The 17,475-nt window shown below is 38.7% G+C and overlaps 1 protein-coding gene across 1 annotated transcript; it reads right to left on the minus strand.

The window, feature by feature from the left end:
- Window positions 1-458: 458 nt before the first annotated feature.
- Window positions 459-818, minus strand: LOC119560901. The gene has a single exon (XM_037874599.1). It carries the CDS (start codon window positions 733-735, stop codon window positions 520-522), a length of 216 nt encoding a protein of 71 aa, XP_037730527.1. The 5' UTR covers window positions 736-818; the 3' UTR covers window positions 459-519.
- Between the last annotated feature and the right edge of the window lie 16,657 nt (window positions 819-17,475).

Consider the following 17,475-nt stretch of genomic DNA (forward strand, 5'->3'; position numbering starts at 1 on the left):
GCCTGTTCCACGATATTTCTCTTTAAAGTAGGCTCAAGGGTTTGGGCTCATTCCAATCTGATAGGAAGTTTATGGTTGGTTAGTAGTCTTGATATCGCAAGGAAAATGGGAAAATCAAATTGAGTGTTGAGTTTACTACCAGAACATAACTCTGAATAATGAGAATGAATAAGAAACCTTTTTAAAATTCCAAAGTTTTTATACTATTTTTAAAGATTTTAAATTTGTTTAACCTTTTTTAATATCCATTATTCAGTAAATTGTGCAATATGCATTATAGATTTACTTTGACTTTAACAAATAATAAGAATAATAGTGGTATCAAAGTAGTATATATATTCTCGTACAAACACACGGTTAGTCCTTAATACAAAGTAATTAAAATGATATCCAGTGGCTTGGACAATTCACAATGAATTTACTTTAATTAAACAAATAATAATTCTAGTGGTATCCAAGTACTAGATATATTCTCGTAGAAACACACAGTCCTTCATAAGAAGTTATTAAAATGAAATCCTATGGCTTGGACAATTCACAATGCTGATGAGGGTTGTCTTCATCCGATTCGTCGTCAAAGTCCCGCTGAAGCGACTGACAGGCGTCCGTGGGATGAAAGTAAATCTCAGATCTGGACTGTACCAAGCTTGGATTCTCAGACTGAACTGGCTCACTCGGTCGAACCTTGCGTATTTTAGTTTTCCAGTAAACACGGACCTTGGCCAGGAGCCCCATACTGAGACAATTTTCGAAACAAGAAATTATGATCCTAACGGCAAGGCCAAGGTTGAATTTGGAATTTGTGAATCAAAGCCAAGGCACTCTGAACAGCCTTTCGGTTTCGAAAACACCATGAATAAATAAGTGAGCGTATATAAATATATAATTCCCAATGGTAGGAATACACGAAAGGCAAGTGTCAACTCGCATGTTTTTTGCTTTAATGGCGGAAAATTCTCTAGGCACCAGTTGAAATGACTGACATAACTTTTTCAGATGATTCTTTATTTGTTTTGCCATCTTTCTTGTCAACGGCATATAGTATATAGCATATAGCATGTAAGCCAACTAAAGTCAACTCTCATAATTTGTGTAGGTGTCTGGGTCTGAATGGCCATGGAGGGAAGCTTTTGTGTTGGGGTTCGTCGAATGGGGGCGATAAGATTTCCATTTGAAATGCATAAGAACCTGATGCCACTTAAAAGTTGCCAAGTGCCGGTTTTGTAACGCATTTTGTCACTCTGCGCGGCGACAACTTTTCTAAGCGTCTTTTAATTAACAGCCATCAAGTGCAAGGATTTCAAGGATCTTGCAAGGCATCAGCGACCGCACTCAAAGGCAAAGACACCAGCGCACACACACACACTGTCACGGCTCCCGACGCCATATTGAAATTCATTAACATGGCGTCCTTTTCGTCCTCGTCGCCGGCTTCTCATTAATATGGCAAGTTAAATATTTATAGCATAATTCTAGGAGCTGCTACATCACCAGCGCATTGTCTCATTCATTGTTGTGGCGTGGATGTGAGTGTGGATGTGAGTGTGGATGTGAGTATGGATGTGAGTGTGGATGTGAGTGTGGATGTGAGTATGGATGTGAGTGTGGATGTGAGTGTCGCGGAGAGCGTGTTAAAGAAATTAATTAATATTCCGTTCGCCACACTCACAAACACACACATACTCAGACGACGGGTTTAATAATGGCGCATGTGTGACGCGATTTCCTCTCGCCATTTTCCTCATCTCGTGCGGTTCGCCGAGGTTCCATTGCCGCGCCCCCTTTTTGCGGATTACTTGCCATTTTTCGTTATAGCGCCTCAAGTCTGGCGTCCCTCATTGTGTCTGTCACTATATGGAGCTCACACAGATAGGCAGCCCAGGGTGTCCCTTAGGTTGGACAACAATTTAAGGTCAAATCCTCCAGCCTTTTTGATAGTTGTAATGTTTTGAAAATACCTACTTTAAAACTGTCAGATACCCGTTAGTCAGCAAAAGGGAGTGCGAAAGGGATGGAGACATGCGTGCAAGAAATAAACTGTTTGCGAGATTGCACACCACACTAAAACGCCACCTAGCGTTCATAACCTTCATATAGACGTTTGTCCCCCTATTAAATTGTGATCCTTCTCTGAAAATTACATTGAATAGAATTTAGGGACATTCTTTCCAAAGTATGATATAAAAAAGCTAAAGCTACAAGGATTTCTTAAGAAATGTTGCTTATAATAATAAATTACTTTAAAAATTCAAAGTTATTTAAAAAAAAAACAAAAATACAAGATATTATTAAGCAATGTTTTAAAAATATTATTTGTCTCGAAATGAGTTTTTTCTGAGTTCCATTGAGTTAAGACTTACTTGCAAGCTAAACTGGGCCACCCTAATGCCCGTAAACAGCCATGTGTGTGCATACAGCTTAAGGCGCTTCCGTGCTGTTCGGCTTGTTTTAATCGTGACATGCCCGCAATCCATTTTTATATATCTCATGCCTTCCAAATTAAGTTATAAATTAAAAAAGCACTTTGTCTTGCGTTTGCTTTTGAAGCGAATTAGATGTCGACCCAAAGGTGGCAGGGAAGGGATTAGCAATTCCGGAAATGGCTTTCACTTAATGAGCATCATTTCCAGCGAAGATTAAGATGAGAAATCTCTGTGACTTGTGTGAGCCTAATGTGTTTTATTTCGCCTTCAGCTGCTTTTAGGGAAAATAAACCCATTTGGAGACTGAAATTGACTCTGCCACGTATGCAGCACTCTTGTATCTTCAAGTGCAAAGCAACCAACCCACTTGAGGGTCCGATCTAGCCTGAAGTCCTTATGAACAGCCAGCACTCGACTTCCCCACTTTGGAGCCCTCTGCTAAGCAGACAGTTTAACTTAATTACTGCCTCCGCTAACTGGCGCTTTCCACCGCGCTGGCTGACACATCAGGCGTAAATGAACGGAAATGAATTCATAAAATGCGAGGCGCAAATGCGTGGCAAACTGAAATAAACTGAAAAAAACTCTACGTGACGGCAGGTTGCGCGTTTAAAAGTGTAAATAATATGTGTGTGTGTCCCGTCGCTTGCTTTGTCGCCCTGCCACAAAAGGGGGCCCAAAAGGGTGCAACTGCAGCTGCAGCTGAAGCACTGAAGTTGCCCCAAGTTGGCAGCCTAAAAAACCCCATCACATTCGAAATAAAGGCAATGAACAAAAAGTGCCGCAAAATGGCAGCTCACGGGGTGACGAATGAAATGGCGGGTCACACGGTGTCACCAAATTAAAACCGAAATAGAAATCTCCCGCGCAGGAAGTTGCATTCAAATGCGTTGACATTAGACCATTGCAGTGCAGTGTAAATAGGGAAATTTTCACACAGTTAACTTTGTGTGCAGTAGGGAGGACTGAAAATGGCTAACCAATTGCCTACGGGCTACTAAATGTGGTTGACGATGGCAACTGGGATTTATTTGTTTATAGAAATGACAGATTATATTTTAAAAACCTGAAAGTGGCTTGAGAATATTATTTAAAGAACATATACTTACCCTTACCAGCCTGGAATACCTAAGGTCTTAAGCTAAATTTGGGTAGTCTTAAAAAGAATAGAATAAATAATTTAGGTAGCATGGAAGGGAAGTATTTAGCTGATTCTTTTATGAAATTACTTAAAAATTACAATTTGTTCTTTAAATCTTGTACTGGTAAAAAAATTATTTTTCAAATAACTCTCATAACTTACTAAATGAACTGTCCATTTTTCCCTTCATTAAAAAAGCCATTAACTTCAAATTATTCTAAAAATCAGTGCAAATATACATATTTTAATGAAGGTAAATTTAACGAACAGGTCATTAAATACAAATATTTTATAATTCTATGCATTTTTTAAGTCATCAGAATATACATATTTAAATGTAGTTTAATTTAACAAACATGTATTTTAAATAAAAAATACTTTTAAGTTCTATAGACTTTTAAAATCATCAGAAATTCATAGATAAACGCTGAGTTATCGTCCTCAATTTATTTTAAGGTTGTAGAACATTTAACAAAGGCTAGATGGAAATGGGGCTAAATCCGCGGCTTAATTCATTCAAATTCCCTACACACAGCACAGTGGCTACAATCTTTCATCATTACTTACTCCACTGTAAGCCGATGGAGAAAAGGTTTGGCAGTGAAAGTTGCAGTTTGCTTATCTCCGCTTGTTGCCTGTCGTTACGTGAGCCTGTCATCCCGGATTAAGTGCGTATCCTCGAATGCTCATTTGGCCTGTTGTTTGGCATTGGCCGCCGGGCCGAGGAAGTTGCCAGCGAACTTTGGCCCCCAAAAAAAGGTAACTTTCTCGCAAAAACACACGCACACAAACGATGGCTTTTCACACATGTGAGGCGACGACGCGTGTAAAAGTTTTTGTTGCATAAAATTAGGCGCGGCAGCAGGATATAAAAGGACCTCGGGATGGAAGCAGCTGCCTCATCGTCTTTAATCAGCGGCGTGCGCTCGTTTAACGCAAATTAAATTTCTGTTGTGCAGGAAAGCTCCACTCCACGCTGCTCATGATTAACGAATTTTCCTTTTAATTTCCCTCAAGCCCACACAGGCACACATCACACACACACACACACACAAGCACCTATACACTTTCACAACGCCTGCATTTGTTGATAAGATTTTAACACGCCGCGTAGGTTTCTCGCAACAAGCCCGAAAAAGTTTTCCCGGCCGCCGCTGGCTGTTTTCCTCCCGACAACTTTCCAAGCCGGGTCCTAATGCCCGTGGAAAGGCTCCGGCAGGAAGGTGAGCGCAGCTCAGGGTCCTGGTCCCGAAACCGTCTAAAGCCTTTGGCGCACTTTCCAACCCGTAACTAAATCTGAGAGTGCCCTTAAAAGATACCCTTTGAAACAAGGAGACATTGCAATGGAACTGAATGGTAATCGATAAGGCTAATTTAAAAAAACTTTTTAACCCGTTAAAATAGTTTGACTTACTTTCACTTAGTTTGTAAATTGGCATTGAACCTATTTGTTGCTTTGCACCTTGAGATTAATTTTATTATAATATAGAAAACCAGAGCTGAGGACAGCTTCTAAATTTTTAGATTGTTATTTTTCACATTTCAAGTTGCGAAAACAGTTAAAGGCAAATTTCTTTACTATGGGTAGACCATTGGGATACAATTTGGAAGTTGTGGATTTAGTAGTTTGAGATCTGCATTGATTCTTAGAACTACAAAAAAAGTTTTACGTATAAGAAGATAGCAACAATGATTTTGTAAAGTATTTTTCGTGGATTAAGCTTCATAATCTTGCTTTATTTTTTAGGAAATTAATATGCTTTTCAGCCATGTTCATTTTTAAACGGAAACCTAAGAAAAATAAAAAAAACTTCTTGTAAACGTATTATCTTAGCTTTAATCTACTTAAGAAGTCAGTAGATTTTTGTTCCAAGCTCCTCGTAAAGGGTATACTCCTTGTCATAGCCCTTAAATATTGCAAACTTATCTGCCCTTCTCCCCCGCTAACTTGTGACTTCTTTTTTGCCTTTTTTCGGAGGCTTGTGTGGAAAAATCTCAAAGCTGTCTTAAAATTTCAGCAGAAAAGTTGTGTGAAAGTGGGAAAAAACTTCCTGGTCTCCGTTGGACCTGGGCTGTCACACGAGCAGATCAACAGATTAAATGAAAGTTTTTCGTTTTTCCCCTATCATTCCGGCGGTTCTGTTGTTCTGGTTGCTGTTAATTCCCCTGGTAATATTTAGGTATGCACACAAGGCATAAAGCATTTTATATTGTTGCTGTCATTTGGCATAAAATGCTCGCTGATTGCGGTTAATGATGACACCGAAGATAACCCGAAATGGTGCGGCAACAATGGCGATGAGGTTGGGGATCCGGACAGGTGGGGTTTGGATTTTGCTGCGGAATGGCGGCCGATAAGACCTTTGACAAATGTGCACTTTTTAACACCTTGCGGCTCGAGGGGGCTTGGTCTGATGTTAGCTGCAGATTGCTCACAGACATTTGCATCGTGCAATTAAGATTTGCTAAATGGCCTCGAGCACTCTGCATGCGTTAGATAGCTAAAACCCTTGGTGGGTTTCTTAATTTCCTTGTACGTGAAGTAATTGTTTTAATTGTAACAAACGTTTTTGGGAGTTTAATATTTACAAAAGTTACGACCAGTTTTCAACAGAGTTCTGAGATATAACGATTTCTTTACAAGAACAATTTGAAGTGTACAGAAATCTCTTTATACATACTTAATTATTATATACAAATAAAGTTTCTGAAAATGTTAATTAGATTAAGAAATAGTTAACACATTAATGACATGACTTGAAAACAAACAGTTACATTTCAAAAGGACCAATCAATGTTTAGGTATTATATTTTCCATTTATTTTCTATTTCCAATTTTGTAGTCGGGAATAAAAAAAGTTTAAGTACCATAATACTATTTGCCAGCACCACTTATTCCAGGTTAAATGCATTTTCAGCGATATCCGAATTGGGAATGTTTGTCGAAAGTAAACAAGACAGTATCGATTACCTGTTTGTTCCGGTTTCATTTAAATGAGCATGACAAATATTTGATCGCCTGAACAGCGGGAATTGCAGCTCAACTCATCATCTGTCGAAATGAATGCTGCTAATAGCAGAAACTGGGGAACTGACTACACCTATAGTGCTAGTACCACCAACACATACACAGAACAGAGGCCGACAAGTGCACTTTGACACCGGCGAAGGGGCGGCCGTGGGGGCGTGGCAGGTTAGACTGTTTGTGGCGGCAACATGTGAGTTGCGTTTAGCTAACGCCAACTGTCAGTGGCGTGAACAAGTGCCATTGAAGTATCCCGTTCACGTTCACCCCCTTTCACATTCCACTTTCCCCTTTCACCGGACTACGTGAAATTGTTTCGACAGTGCTATGTGTGTCTGTGTGCGTGGAGTGGATTATAATGTTAATAGAGGGATGGGAGTGCAAGTGTCTGCTCATGACATTCATTTGAGCAACAAACACACACTCTACGTACTTTCACGATTCTATATCTATGTTCAACAAGCAACATTATTGTCATTATCATACGGATTCAAGGACGCACCCAAATGGAATACGAAAAAAATCCACAATTTCATGCACCCAAAAAAGAGGATTTGACAAGAAACGGTTAAGTTATATTCCTTGTTTGGTTAATATAGAAAGTTTGTTTGATATTATCTGATATTTACTTTTTTTTATTATAGTTTGTTCCTTTCTTATTTCATTCCCCCCAAAAGTCGTGAAATTGGTAGCCAAGGAGCTATATAATAATTCACTGTGATGATACAAAAATGTGACTTAATTGTGACCCATCAATATATGATTGTTGACATATAAAACTATTTTATATATTGAAAAAACTACATTTTATTCTAAAACGCCTTAAAAAAAATAAAAATATATGTGTCGCGAGACCAGACAAAAAATAAAAATCTATCCAAAAATAATTAAAATGTATCTATCTATATATTTCTTAGTTTGTAAACCACTCTAACATTAGATAAATAAACAACTATAATTTCAGTGCACCCACACAAAGGCGTATATAATTAAAGAGCCGCTCAAATCCCGAAACCGCAGGAACCGCACAATCAATCTCAAGTTGTCTGAGTGGATATACAACGTACCCATACCCTCTGCCCAAAGGGTATTAAATAGATTTATCAAGAAAGTGTTTCTCACTTGATCCAAACATAATAACTTCAAAGGCAAACCGAATGGCAGAGAGTCCCGAATTTGAAGCGACAGCTGTGGCAGCTGCCTGAAATCACGTATACGCCTCGTTCTCCCCGAAGTTGTCCTGTAATTGAAACTATTTACTTTCTGGCGTTTTCATTAAGGGCAATTTTCGTAAAATTTAACGTACTTCCCTGCAAATGTTGCCCCGTCTGCCTGAAATTGGCAGCAACATCAAGAGCCTGAGGTGCGGGGATGCTAATTACTTGAAAATCAATTGTCGCAATTCATTTTGAGCTCGGGTTTCCTTTGCCCCGATGGCTGTGTGAGTGTGCTGTGTAAAATTAAGTATGTTAATTTAAATTTATCGTCCCAATGATTTTCATTTCCTCTTCGCCGTTTCGGTGTTTCCCTTTTACCCAATCCAACTTGCATATTTCTTCAAACGGACTTTTCTCTCCCCTGGATGGATGGCAATGATTTTTGCAAATGGCCTTAATGAAGGCGTAGGCAGCAGCTGCCTTGTACCCAGTACCCTTTCCACCTCCAATCCCATCGTGTAATCAACGGCGGCGAAGCCATGGCCATCAAATTAGCAAACGTCGCTAAATTAGTGGGCCAAAAGAGAAAAAATAGGGAGGGAAAAGTATGTAAGAGCTGGCCTTGCATAGGGTTACAAATGAAGCCATAACTTGTGGACGAAAAGGAGTATAATTGGATGTGATATGTGAGAGATTGGATAATCAGCCAAATCACTCCAATCGTTTGCTTTATTTCCCTCTTCCGCTTTCCCGCTCATAGAAGCCATCAAAGTGTTTCCATCTACCAAATAAACTTTTCGCCCAACTTTTATTTCCATTTGCTAAATGCTTTTTCCTCTTTCTATTTTATTCTAGTGTTCTTTTTTTATTTGTGTCCTGTTCGAACCCCTGGGACTCACATACAAACACATGCATTTAGTTTGATTTTATTTTTCTAGAGCATTTTTCGTTTATCAATTCCTTTGTGGATGGCCAGAAATTTACGTTTTATTTACCAGACTGTTGCGATTTACTCTGTTTTTATTTTTTGCAAATTTAATTTACCGAAATGTGTGTATTTTTTACGGCCATAATGAACAGTTTTGGTTGTCGCTGGGGAAATCATAAACAGTTTTGCTTTTGATTGTTTGAAAATAAGACTTAAATTGGGGTTTAATGCAAATTGGGAAAAATCTAATACATTTTACGATTTCAGTTTTATTGAATTCATTTGCTGTATCTGACACCATTTAAATTTCACATACAATTGAACAATTTCGCCAGTCATTTGCTAATGAATTTGACGCAAAATGGGGAAGCCAAATGGCTTTAAACAAGTTAATGACTCGATGGAAAGTCAATTCTTAATATTTTATGAGTCGACTTTCGCGGGTGTCACATTTTCACGCATAAAAAGACAAAGGAGGGTAACGATGCCAAAGGAAATTGCTGCGAAAGTGAAAGCTGTGCTAAGTGCTTAACTTGCTGAAGGGGGGAGAAAGGGGGCTTGCGGTTGCTTATTTTCACCACATATGCTCTCCCCCAAGTGGGTGGCCCATATAAATGCAAATGGCTTATGAAAATAATTTGACAGTAAATTACAAATTTATGGTAAATTGCATATTGAGGGATTTTTCCGGTTGCCATCTGCTGTCTCTTCTTTTTCTTACTTTTTTTCTCACTTAAGCGCCTTCATTATTATTGTGGCGTAATAAAGGGGGCATCTTACCTGTCCTTGGTACCTGTATCTTTTGCCTATGCCTCCTGGCAGCTGCGAAGCTCTCCGGCCTTCTTATCAACTTGATTGCGTTAAATGGAACATTTTCATTTTCTTTCTTTTTGATATAATTGGGTGTTTAAGGTGAACAATTTGCGTTCGTCCTTATGTTTCAGGAAACCATTACAGGGAACAGGAAAATTCCTGAGAATGGGTCTGCAAGTAGGTAAAAGGCAATGGGCAGAAAAGGCTTAAGTGCCACGCCCCTGCTAGCAAATTTGCCCTATAATTAGGGCTACTGTGCACTCGACTGGTTACTGTATAAATGTGACGGAATTTTTATTGAGAAGTTGGAGAGAAAGTCCATTAATCCCCTTCTCCTTAAAGCTTTAACAGAAGTTGTGCCAATGAATACGAAATTAATAGGGTTGAGAAAAAGAAAACATTGAACACTCAATAATTGATTGGTTCTTAAAGTAATTAAACTGTCGAATTCAGAAAAATAATTAAAACTACAAATTATAAAAGCATAAGTATTTAGTTAGACTATAAAAATACTTAATATATTTATAAAATTGTATGGGGAAAGTGTAGAGAGAAATCGTTGCCTGCCCAACTAAAACTAATAGCTACTTATAGAACTTTAAAAATATATATACGAAGGTATGTTAATAAAAACCAAACTCATATATTATTTATAGCAAAATCACAGAAACTTAATTATACCTTTTTCTGAAATAAATAAAATTAAGAATTAGAAAAATCTCAATTAAAGTCAAAGTAGGTCAATCTGCAACCCTAATGTCCACATTAAAGTCATCCTTAATGTTGGCACCTTTGTTTGCGTTTTCCCGGTTGTTTTTGCCAACTGCAAAAGCCAGAAGAAAGTCAATTTCCATTTGAAAAATCCAATTTCTTACGCTCGAATCTGTGCTCGGAAATGTTTCTCGTGTATCAACAACCGCCAGCTGTGGGCGGGGCCTACTCGAAGGATGCAGGACGCCAGGACGCAGCTCGTCTGTCTTGGCCAATTCCATTGAAAAGCAGCTGCATCGGTCACTCGCTCTGTTTGTCTATCAATCCGGGTGGCCAACATCTGTTGCCAAGGCTAGCTGGATGTCTGGCTCACTGGAACTTGGCTGCTGGAGAACCTCGGATCCCCGGAACCGCCAGCAGCCCCAGGTTCCTCCTCATTGCCCTGATTTATCCAATCCATGGAAGCACCTTTAACTTTGGGTTTTTGCCGGTCAAAGTTTTGTGCAATTTTCCATGCTGTTTACAGAATGAGCGAAGCAAGAAGCAAACAAAACAAATTGCCAAAGAAAACTTTGTACGTTTTGCTCGTTTTTGTTTCGAGGTCCAAAAACAAAAAATGAGGAAAAACAGAAGAGCCGGGGTATAACGAGAAAAATGCAATTTTGTGCTGGCGCTTCGGGTTCGCAGAAAGATGTTGCAAGTGACTTGGCATTGTTTCCCCCCGTTCCACTTTGGCCAGGTGAAAGTATTCCTTTGTTGGTCATTAAATTACACCTCTCCTCTGCTCTTATTCGGGTTTCATTTCGCCAGAAACCACGTCCGCGTTGCCTTTCAATTGTACTTTTTCAAGTTGCTTAAGATTCAGGACATCTCACTTCATCCTCCCTACCGGCACTTTCAATTGAAATCGTCAAGTGTGTACTTAGCCCGGGCCAAGAATATTCCGAGCACTAAAATTACTTTTACAGCTATCTGTCTAAACGCAGGGTCTGACATCCGGAACCTTCTACCACAATGCACTGAAAATTGCTGGCGGAAATGCAACAGCAGGTGCGAAATAAAACGCTAAGCTAACCAGGCATAATAGCGATCCATTGATGTGTAAATATGTGTGTGAGTGCATTCTTGAGCAAAAAAAAACATGCAACTTTATTGGCCAGATGTTGCCACATAATCGGAAAACAGCTGGCGGTACTAAAATGTTTTGAAAAAAAACATTTAAGTTTTAAATTATCTATTTTTTGCCAAGATTAGAGGCAATTAAAAATGCCTATCTACAGGAGGTCTGACAAATAGGTCGTTAAAAAGGATAATAACCTTTAATATGTATTTTAGAAATATGTGGCGATATTTTTTAAAAAATTAATTATTTTTCTAATTCTAAAGAAATTTGTTTTTCAATTAAAAAATTGACTGAATGTTTCTAAAGAAATTTGTTTTTCAATTAAAAAATTGACTGAAAGTTTTTAAAATTGATCGAGCGTATACTATATTTTTGTGAATTTACTATTCAGTTCAGTAGTCAGTTATAGGGTTAATAACAATGCACAATTGATAATACCTTAAGAAAATATATATTATGTATACGCCACGTGAAATCCAAAATATATGGGCACAATCCGTTATATTACTTATACGCATCGTGTAATTCCAAAATAGAACGACACTATCGGCTCTAAAAACCAGGAACCAAATCAGCATTACTTTCTTTAGTACCATCTTTAGCCCAGAACTGAGGACTCCCTTTTCCCATTGAACTTGGCCAACAGGTATAAAATTGCAACCATCCCCAGGCCAAAAGGAATCAGATACCAAAATAAGAGTAAGTCGAGTGCTGGCCAGTTGGGAATAAGAGCTGCCAACCGAAATGGCCAGACGAGGCATTCAAATGCGATTGGAATGCTTTTTGTTCGATTTTCCAAGCACTGTCTGCCGGAGCAATCGAAACGCTGAATGGCCTCCATTGAGGCGTTAAACTTGGAAGAACGAGTGGATGCCACTGAAGATGTGAGGGAAAGCCGGCAGATGGGATAAAAATCCCGTTGAGCTTCGAATTGTGATTCAAAAACTTTGACACACGCGCCGTTGCCGGCACTCGATTCTTAATTGAATTCGTACCGAGATGATTAATTTACCTGGATTTCCCGCGGAAGCCGCCACCTGCCACTGTCACCACTTGATGTATCGATGCTGGCAAAAAGTTATTAAGCGAAATATCCCGGAATCGATGGGCAAACAAACGCCTTTCACCATCTTGAAATGCTGAAGATTAACTTTAGTGTTTTTTCCTGAACAAATTTCAGCTAATGAAATACGCCGAAGACTTTGTGTGCGACACGTTTTATTACACAGTTTGCATTTCGCCGGAGACGCAGCAGTCGAAAATAAACAGCGCAGGATAAAAGTGGAAAAAAAATCCACTTCTTGGCTCCAAGCTACAAAAGACGTCGCATCATGTCGTTCCGTTTGTTTACCTGACTTTTTAATGTTTTCTTTATATAGCGTATTTTCGCTTCTTTCTGTTCAGCCTGGGTGCTCTTTATTATTATATCCGGTTTACGTGGCGTATGATGAACACGTCTATTGGTTGCCAGGCATTCCCATTTCCACCCAAAGTGTTTGCCTAACCTCGAGGTGTCTGTCAGTGTGTGAGTGCTGGCTTATTGAGTTTCGTGAGGCCAGAAGCACATACACAAAGCCAAACGCACACGTGTGCGGAGGTCGGCTGTTATTATTGAATACCTGGATATATTCGACTCCGTTTTAAAGTGGCATTAAAAGCGCACAAAGGCACTGCCAGCAACTGCGAAATCGGAAACGCCAATCGTCATAGTTACAAATTGATAGGTAGGTATTAATTCCTCAATAAGTCCATGGCATTTTTGACCAGGTTTAATGACAGGAAGCTGTACTGCAATAAACAAAATATAAGCCTCATTACCTTGAACAGTTACTGCTTGTATGCACTTAATACTCATAAAAAAAGAAATAAGTATTAAGTTTTATTTGGCCGGTTTGTTAACATTTTGGGTAACCATTAAGATGAAAGTAATGATAATGCGATGAGAAGAACCAAAAGGAGAAGCATACAAGCTTGTTTGGGAACTAAGGTATTTATTCCAAATTTATCTTAATCCTCTTTTGATTTTATTAAATTTAAAATTTAATAAGCTGAAGTTTTAATGCGTTTCATAATAGTATTTGTTTCCTGTACCCTCAATGCATATTGTATAAAAATACATTGGATTTTTTTCGTATAAATCAATATATCATTTTAACATCTGGAGGTTTATATTTACATAAATATATTAAAACAATAATTTATTAAAATAAAGATGTTAATGTAAATGTAAATGTAAATAGTTAATGTTAATAGTATAAGCAAACATATAAATGTAAATGGTAAAAATGTAATCCAATATTCTGCAAGTACACTCGGTTATTTTTGAAATAAATTTAATTAAATATTAAATTACGCCAAACATACATGCATTTGTATTAATTCAAGAGATGATGAAAAGCGTTACATATTCCCCTAACAACTAAAGCTTATCCTAGTGCTCACATGCCACTTATAAAGTCAGTGGAAGCTTTATGGCCTTCATGGTTGTGGTGTTGAATTTCTGAATTGCGGCTTGTAACTTGGCTTTGGCCTCCTGGGAAAGGTTAAGCCCGCATCGACAGCCTGCAAGACAAGCCTATCTATCGCGTAAACAGCGTAGGCAACACGAGGCTTACAGCAAAGTGTCAAGGGTCACACGGATGAACCCGCGATAAGACCAAAACCTAAGGAGGAAGGCAAAAAAAATATCCAGGCTGACATTGCCAATAATGACACGGCGATAACTTTAATTTTTCATTTCGGCAGCAGGGCACATTGCTGCCATTTCCGTTTCCGGCTGATGGTGACACACGTACACTTCCGCGTTGACACTCGACAATTACAACACGTGCTGAGATATTTTTTCTTGCTTTTCTTCGCTCTTTTCCCTCTCCCATTTTAGGCACAATTCAGTCGACAAGTTTTCTTCAATGGCGTCTTAAATCACACACACAAGCACATGAATTGGCACACACACCTGGCTGTGGGTGTGTGTGTATGAAAGGGAAAGGGAAGGGAAAGGGAAGGGAAAGGGCGCACCTAAGTTGCCACCGTAAAATATTCAAATTAAAAGGACTTATGTAGGCACTCAATGTTACCGCCATTATGTTACATTGTTGTCTGCTGTCAGGATGGTGAGCAACGACCAGGAGCCAAGACCAGGACCTCGACCTCCACCTCCACCTCCGCCTCCGCCTTCGCCCACTTCCTGTCTTCAGCCCCCCGACCTTCCGACCCCGGCCACGCCCTCCCCCTTCCCCGTCCCCTGGCATCTGCTCCACTTGCATTGTGGGGAGCGCTTCCGCTGCTTTCAGCGCTCAACTTGCCATTTTTTTACACTTTAGTTGACAGCGGGAGCCATTTGTGGCAACAGCCACGCCCCAAATTTACCTCCCCATCGCCCATACTTTCTTAAGTTTTCTACACTGCGAATAAAAGTCGCGGACTTACACCTCTTTATATATATTTTATTGAATTTTTATTTAATATTCAATGTAATTTTTTGAAAATTTGTATAGGAAAAAACCATCAAGGGGTTTATTCTCACTTAAGGTCTTAAGACACTGACTGGATTTATTAATTAAGATCTATTACACTTCCTAGATTTTTGACTAACTGATTTTTTCTAAAAACATTTACAATTTTCGAAAATATATATTAAATCATGCTTATATTGCAATGACATTTTAAAACCAATTAAGTCAGTTATTAAAAAACATTGCTAGAGTCATAAGGCTTATTGATAAAAATCACAATTTAAAAGCTTTTCGAATAAGTTTTCGGAAATGAAAATGAAATATAGGATAAGTTTTCGGAAATACAAAAAAAGATATAAATATATTTAGGAAGCTTTATTTGGAAGTAGTTTAAGACATAAATCAAAGCTTTAAAATATATATATTTTGTTTTTTATTTTAAGTGTAGCCTTGCTAGTTGTCCTTGCCGATGCTGTTATTGTTGCTGTAGCTGTAAACGTATATATGTCGCATTTTCCGGGTAATTTACATTCTCATCACAACATTGCGGGGGAGGTGGGGCGGTAAGGGGGCGTGGCGCACAGCTCACCTATACAAGAGCAGCGGGCAACAACAAATGACAGCGGAGAAATTTCTCCTTCGTTGGTCCCAGTGACTCAGAAGGTTTTAAAATAATAAAACAAGCATAAAGTATGCCAAAGGATTCGGAAAACGACGGGGTGATGCCCTATAATAAATGGAAACTAAACATATTACAGTCACTCGGGATAAAGACAAACGGGTAAGCGATTTTAAAGGAAAAGGTATCTAAAATAACTCACTATTACATGCATTTTAGGGTATTAAAATGTAATCGCTTTTCGTAAGAACGGGGGGATTCTTTGCTTTTATTGTTAGTTGCTGTAGGTTCGCATTTGACGTTTTTATGAATGTACTACAACTGCTCGGGCTATGCATTTTATTACCGTAAAATTAAGCGCATCAATTCGGTGACGTCGTCCAGGGAATTTGATGAGTTTATTGAAATGGTTTGCATAAATTGCAGCCGACGGCAAAAGTTTTTAAATTGAAGTCTAGGCATTCCGGGGCAATTTTCGTGTTTCATTTCCCCGAATGTCAAGTGCTCGGCTTGTAAGTCAGAGAGGTGGAAAATCGGCATATCACATTGGATTCATTATAAATACAATTTCACAGCGCGTAGTCCTCTTCGCCATACAGAAACGGAATGAAAATTGAGCTGGGGCAGAAAAAAAGGTTGGGGGGGGGGAGATTACATACATACCCACTAAAAGGCGATTCTCAAGCGGTTGGTCTGTACTCTGTTTCAACATTTCATTCGGTTACTTTTTGCGCTCCTTTTCATGCTTTTTGCTCCGTCAAGTGAAGCGCACTCAAAAATTTATTGTCTGCAACTCGAAGTTCGACATGAATTTTATTTATTTGCATGTAAATCGGATTTGTGTGACCCCAAAGACGTTCGAGCGTGAAATATACGAGCAAACAGCCGCTGACCGCCTCTCTGCTTTTCCTCTGGATTTTCCTCCGGCTTTTCCCCAGCCTTTTCTATCTGTCCGTGAAGGTGAAAGGTGCAGCATTCGCCGCCTGAATGAGTCCGAGAATCAGGCCTGCTCTTCGTTTTTCCCAGCTTTTGTTTTCCATTTGGAGTCTTGGCTTTATTGCTGAGGCATGGCAACCTTTTTGGTTTCTCCTGCTCTTTTTTATTATTATTATTTATACCCCCACACCGCCTGTCTGGTCTTCGGTCTGCCTTTATCATTTTAAATGTAGTCGGACATGGACACGTCGGTTCTGTTAGGCTTGCATGATTTCGAGGCATTCTCGGACTTGGACTTCGAATGGAACACTCATTCTCGGTCCGCTGGCCACTTTGGTGTGTGTTTTATTAGCTATTATGCCTAAAATATGGCTTACGTCCCGTTTATTGTTATTTATAATGATTCATTTTGCACGTTTTTATGGCTGTCATGGGCTGAGTAGGGATCCCACCGAAGGCCCATCGGATAATGTTGTGCGGTCTGTCTGCCATCCGCATTTACTCTTGGAAAGTTTATTTGCTTAATGGCATTCTCCACCTCTCCTTAAAAGTGGGTGAGCTCCTGAGTCTGCTCGGAGGGTTATTGATATGTTCTCAAATTATCTCCGTAATTGTTTTAATGGCCCTTCAAAATGTTTTCAACTAAATAAGTCGGAGGTTGTCAACCCAAAGTCACCTTTGGCTGAAGAGGCTTCACTTTGTCCTCTTTGATATCTTTATTTTTAGCTAGCAAGAAAGTACTATTATTCTTCGTTGCTTATGTGTTAGATTTATAAAACCATTATTGGACTTAAGAAAATTTAATAGAATACATTTTTTTTCTTTCAAGCACTAAAACATGTGCTTAAAAAATGATTTAATAGTTTTTAAATACAGCTAAACAAGTAACATATTTTTAACGAGTCAGATTTAAAAAGGAATCAATATGTACAACATACACTTAATTAAGTTAAATAATTTTATTAAATGGAATAAGCTACATTATTTATCAAGCCGATTATAGCAGACCCCAATAGAACTAAATTTTTGCACATAAAATAATATAATAACCTTAATTAAATCTTATAATTTAGAATTCTAACGAAAATAAAAATTCTAAAGGCCAAATAATATATAACATTCCCTTTCTTTAACCAAACTTGTG

This window comes from Drosophila subpulchrella, unplaced genomic scaffold (genome assembly GCF_014743375.2).
Source record: "Drosophila subpulchrella strain 33 F10 #4 breed RU33 unplaced genomic scaffold, RU_Dsub_v1.1 Primary Assembly Seq354, whole genome shotgun sequence".
NCBI classification, from domain to species: Eukaryota; Metazoa; Arthropoda; class Insecta; order Diptera; family Drosophilidae; genus Drosophila; species Drosophila subpulchrella.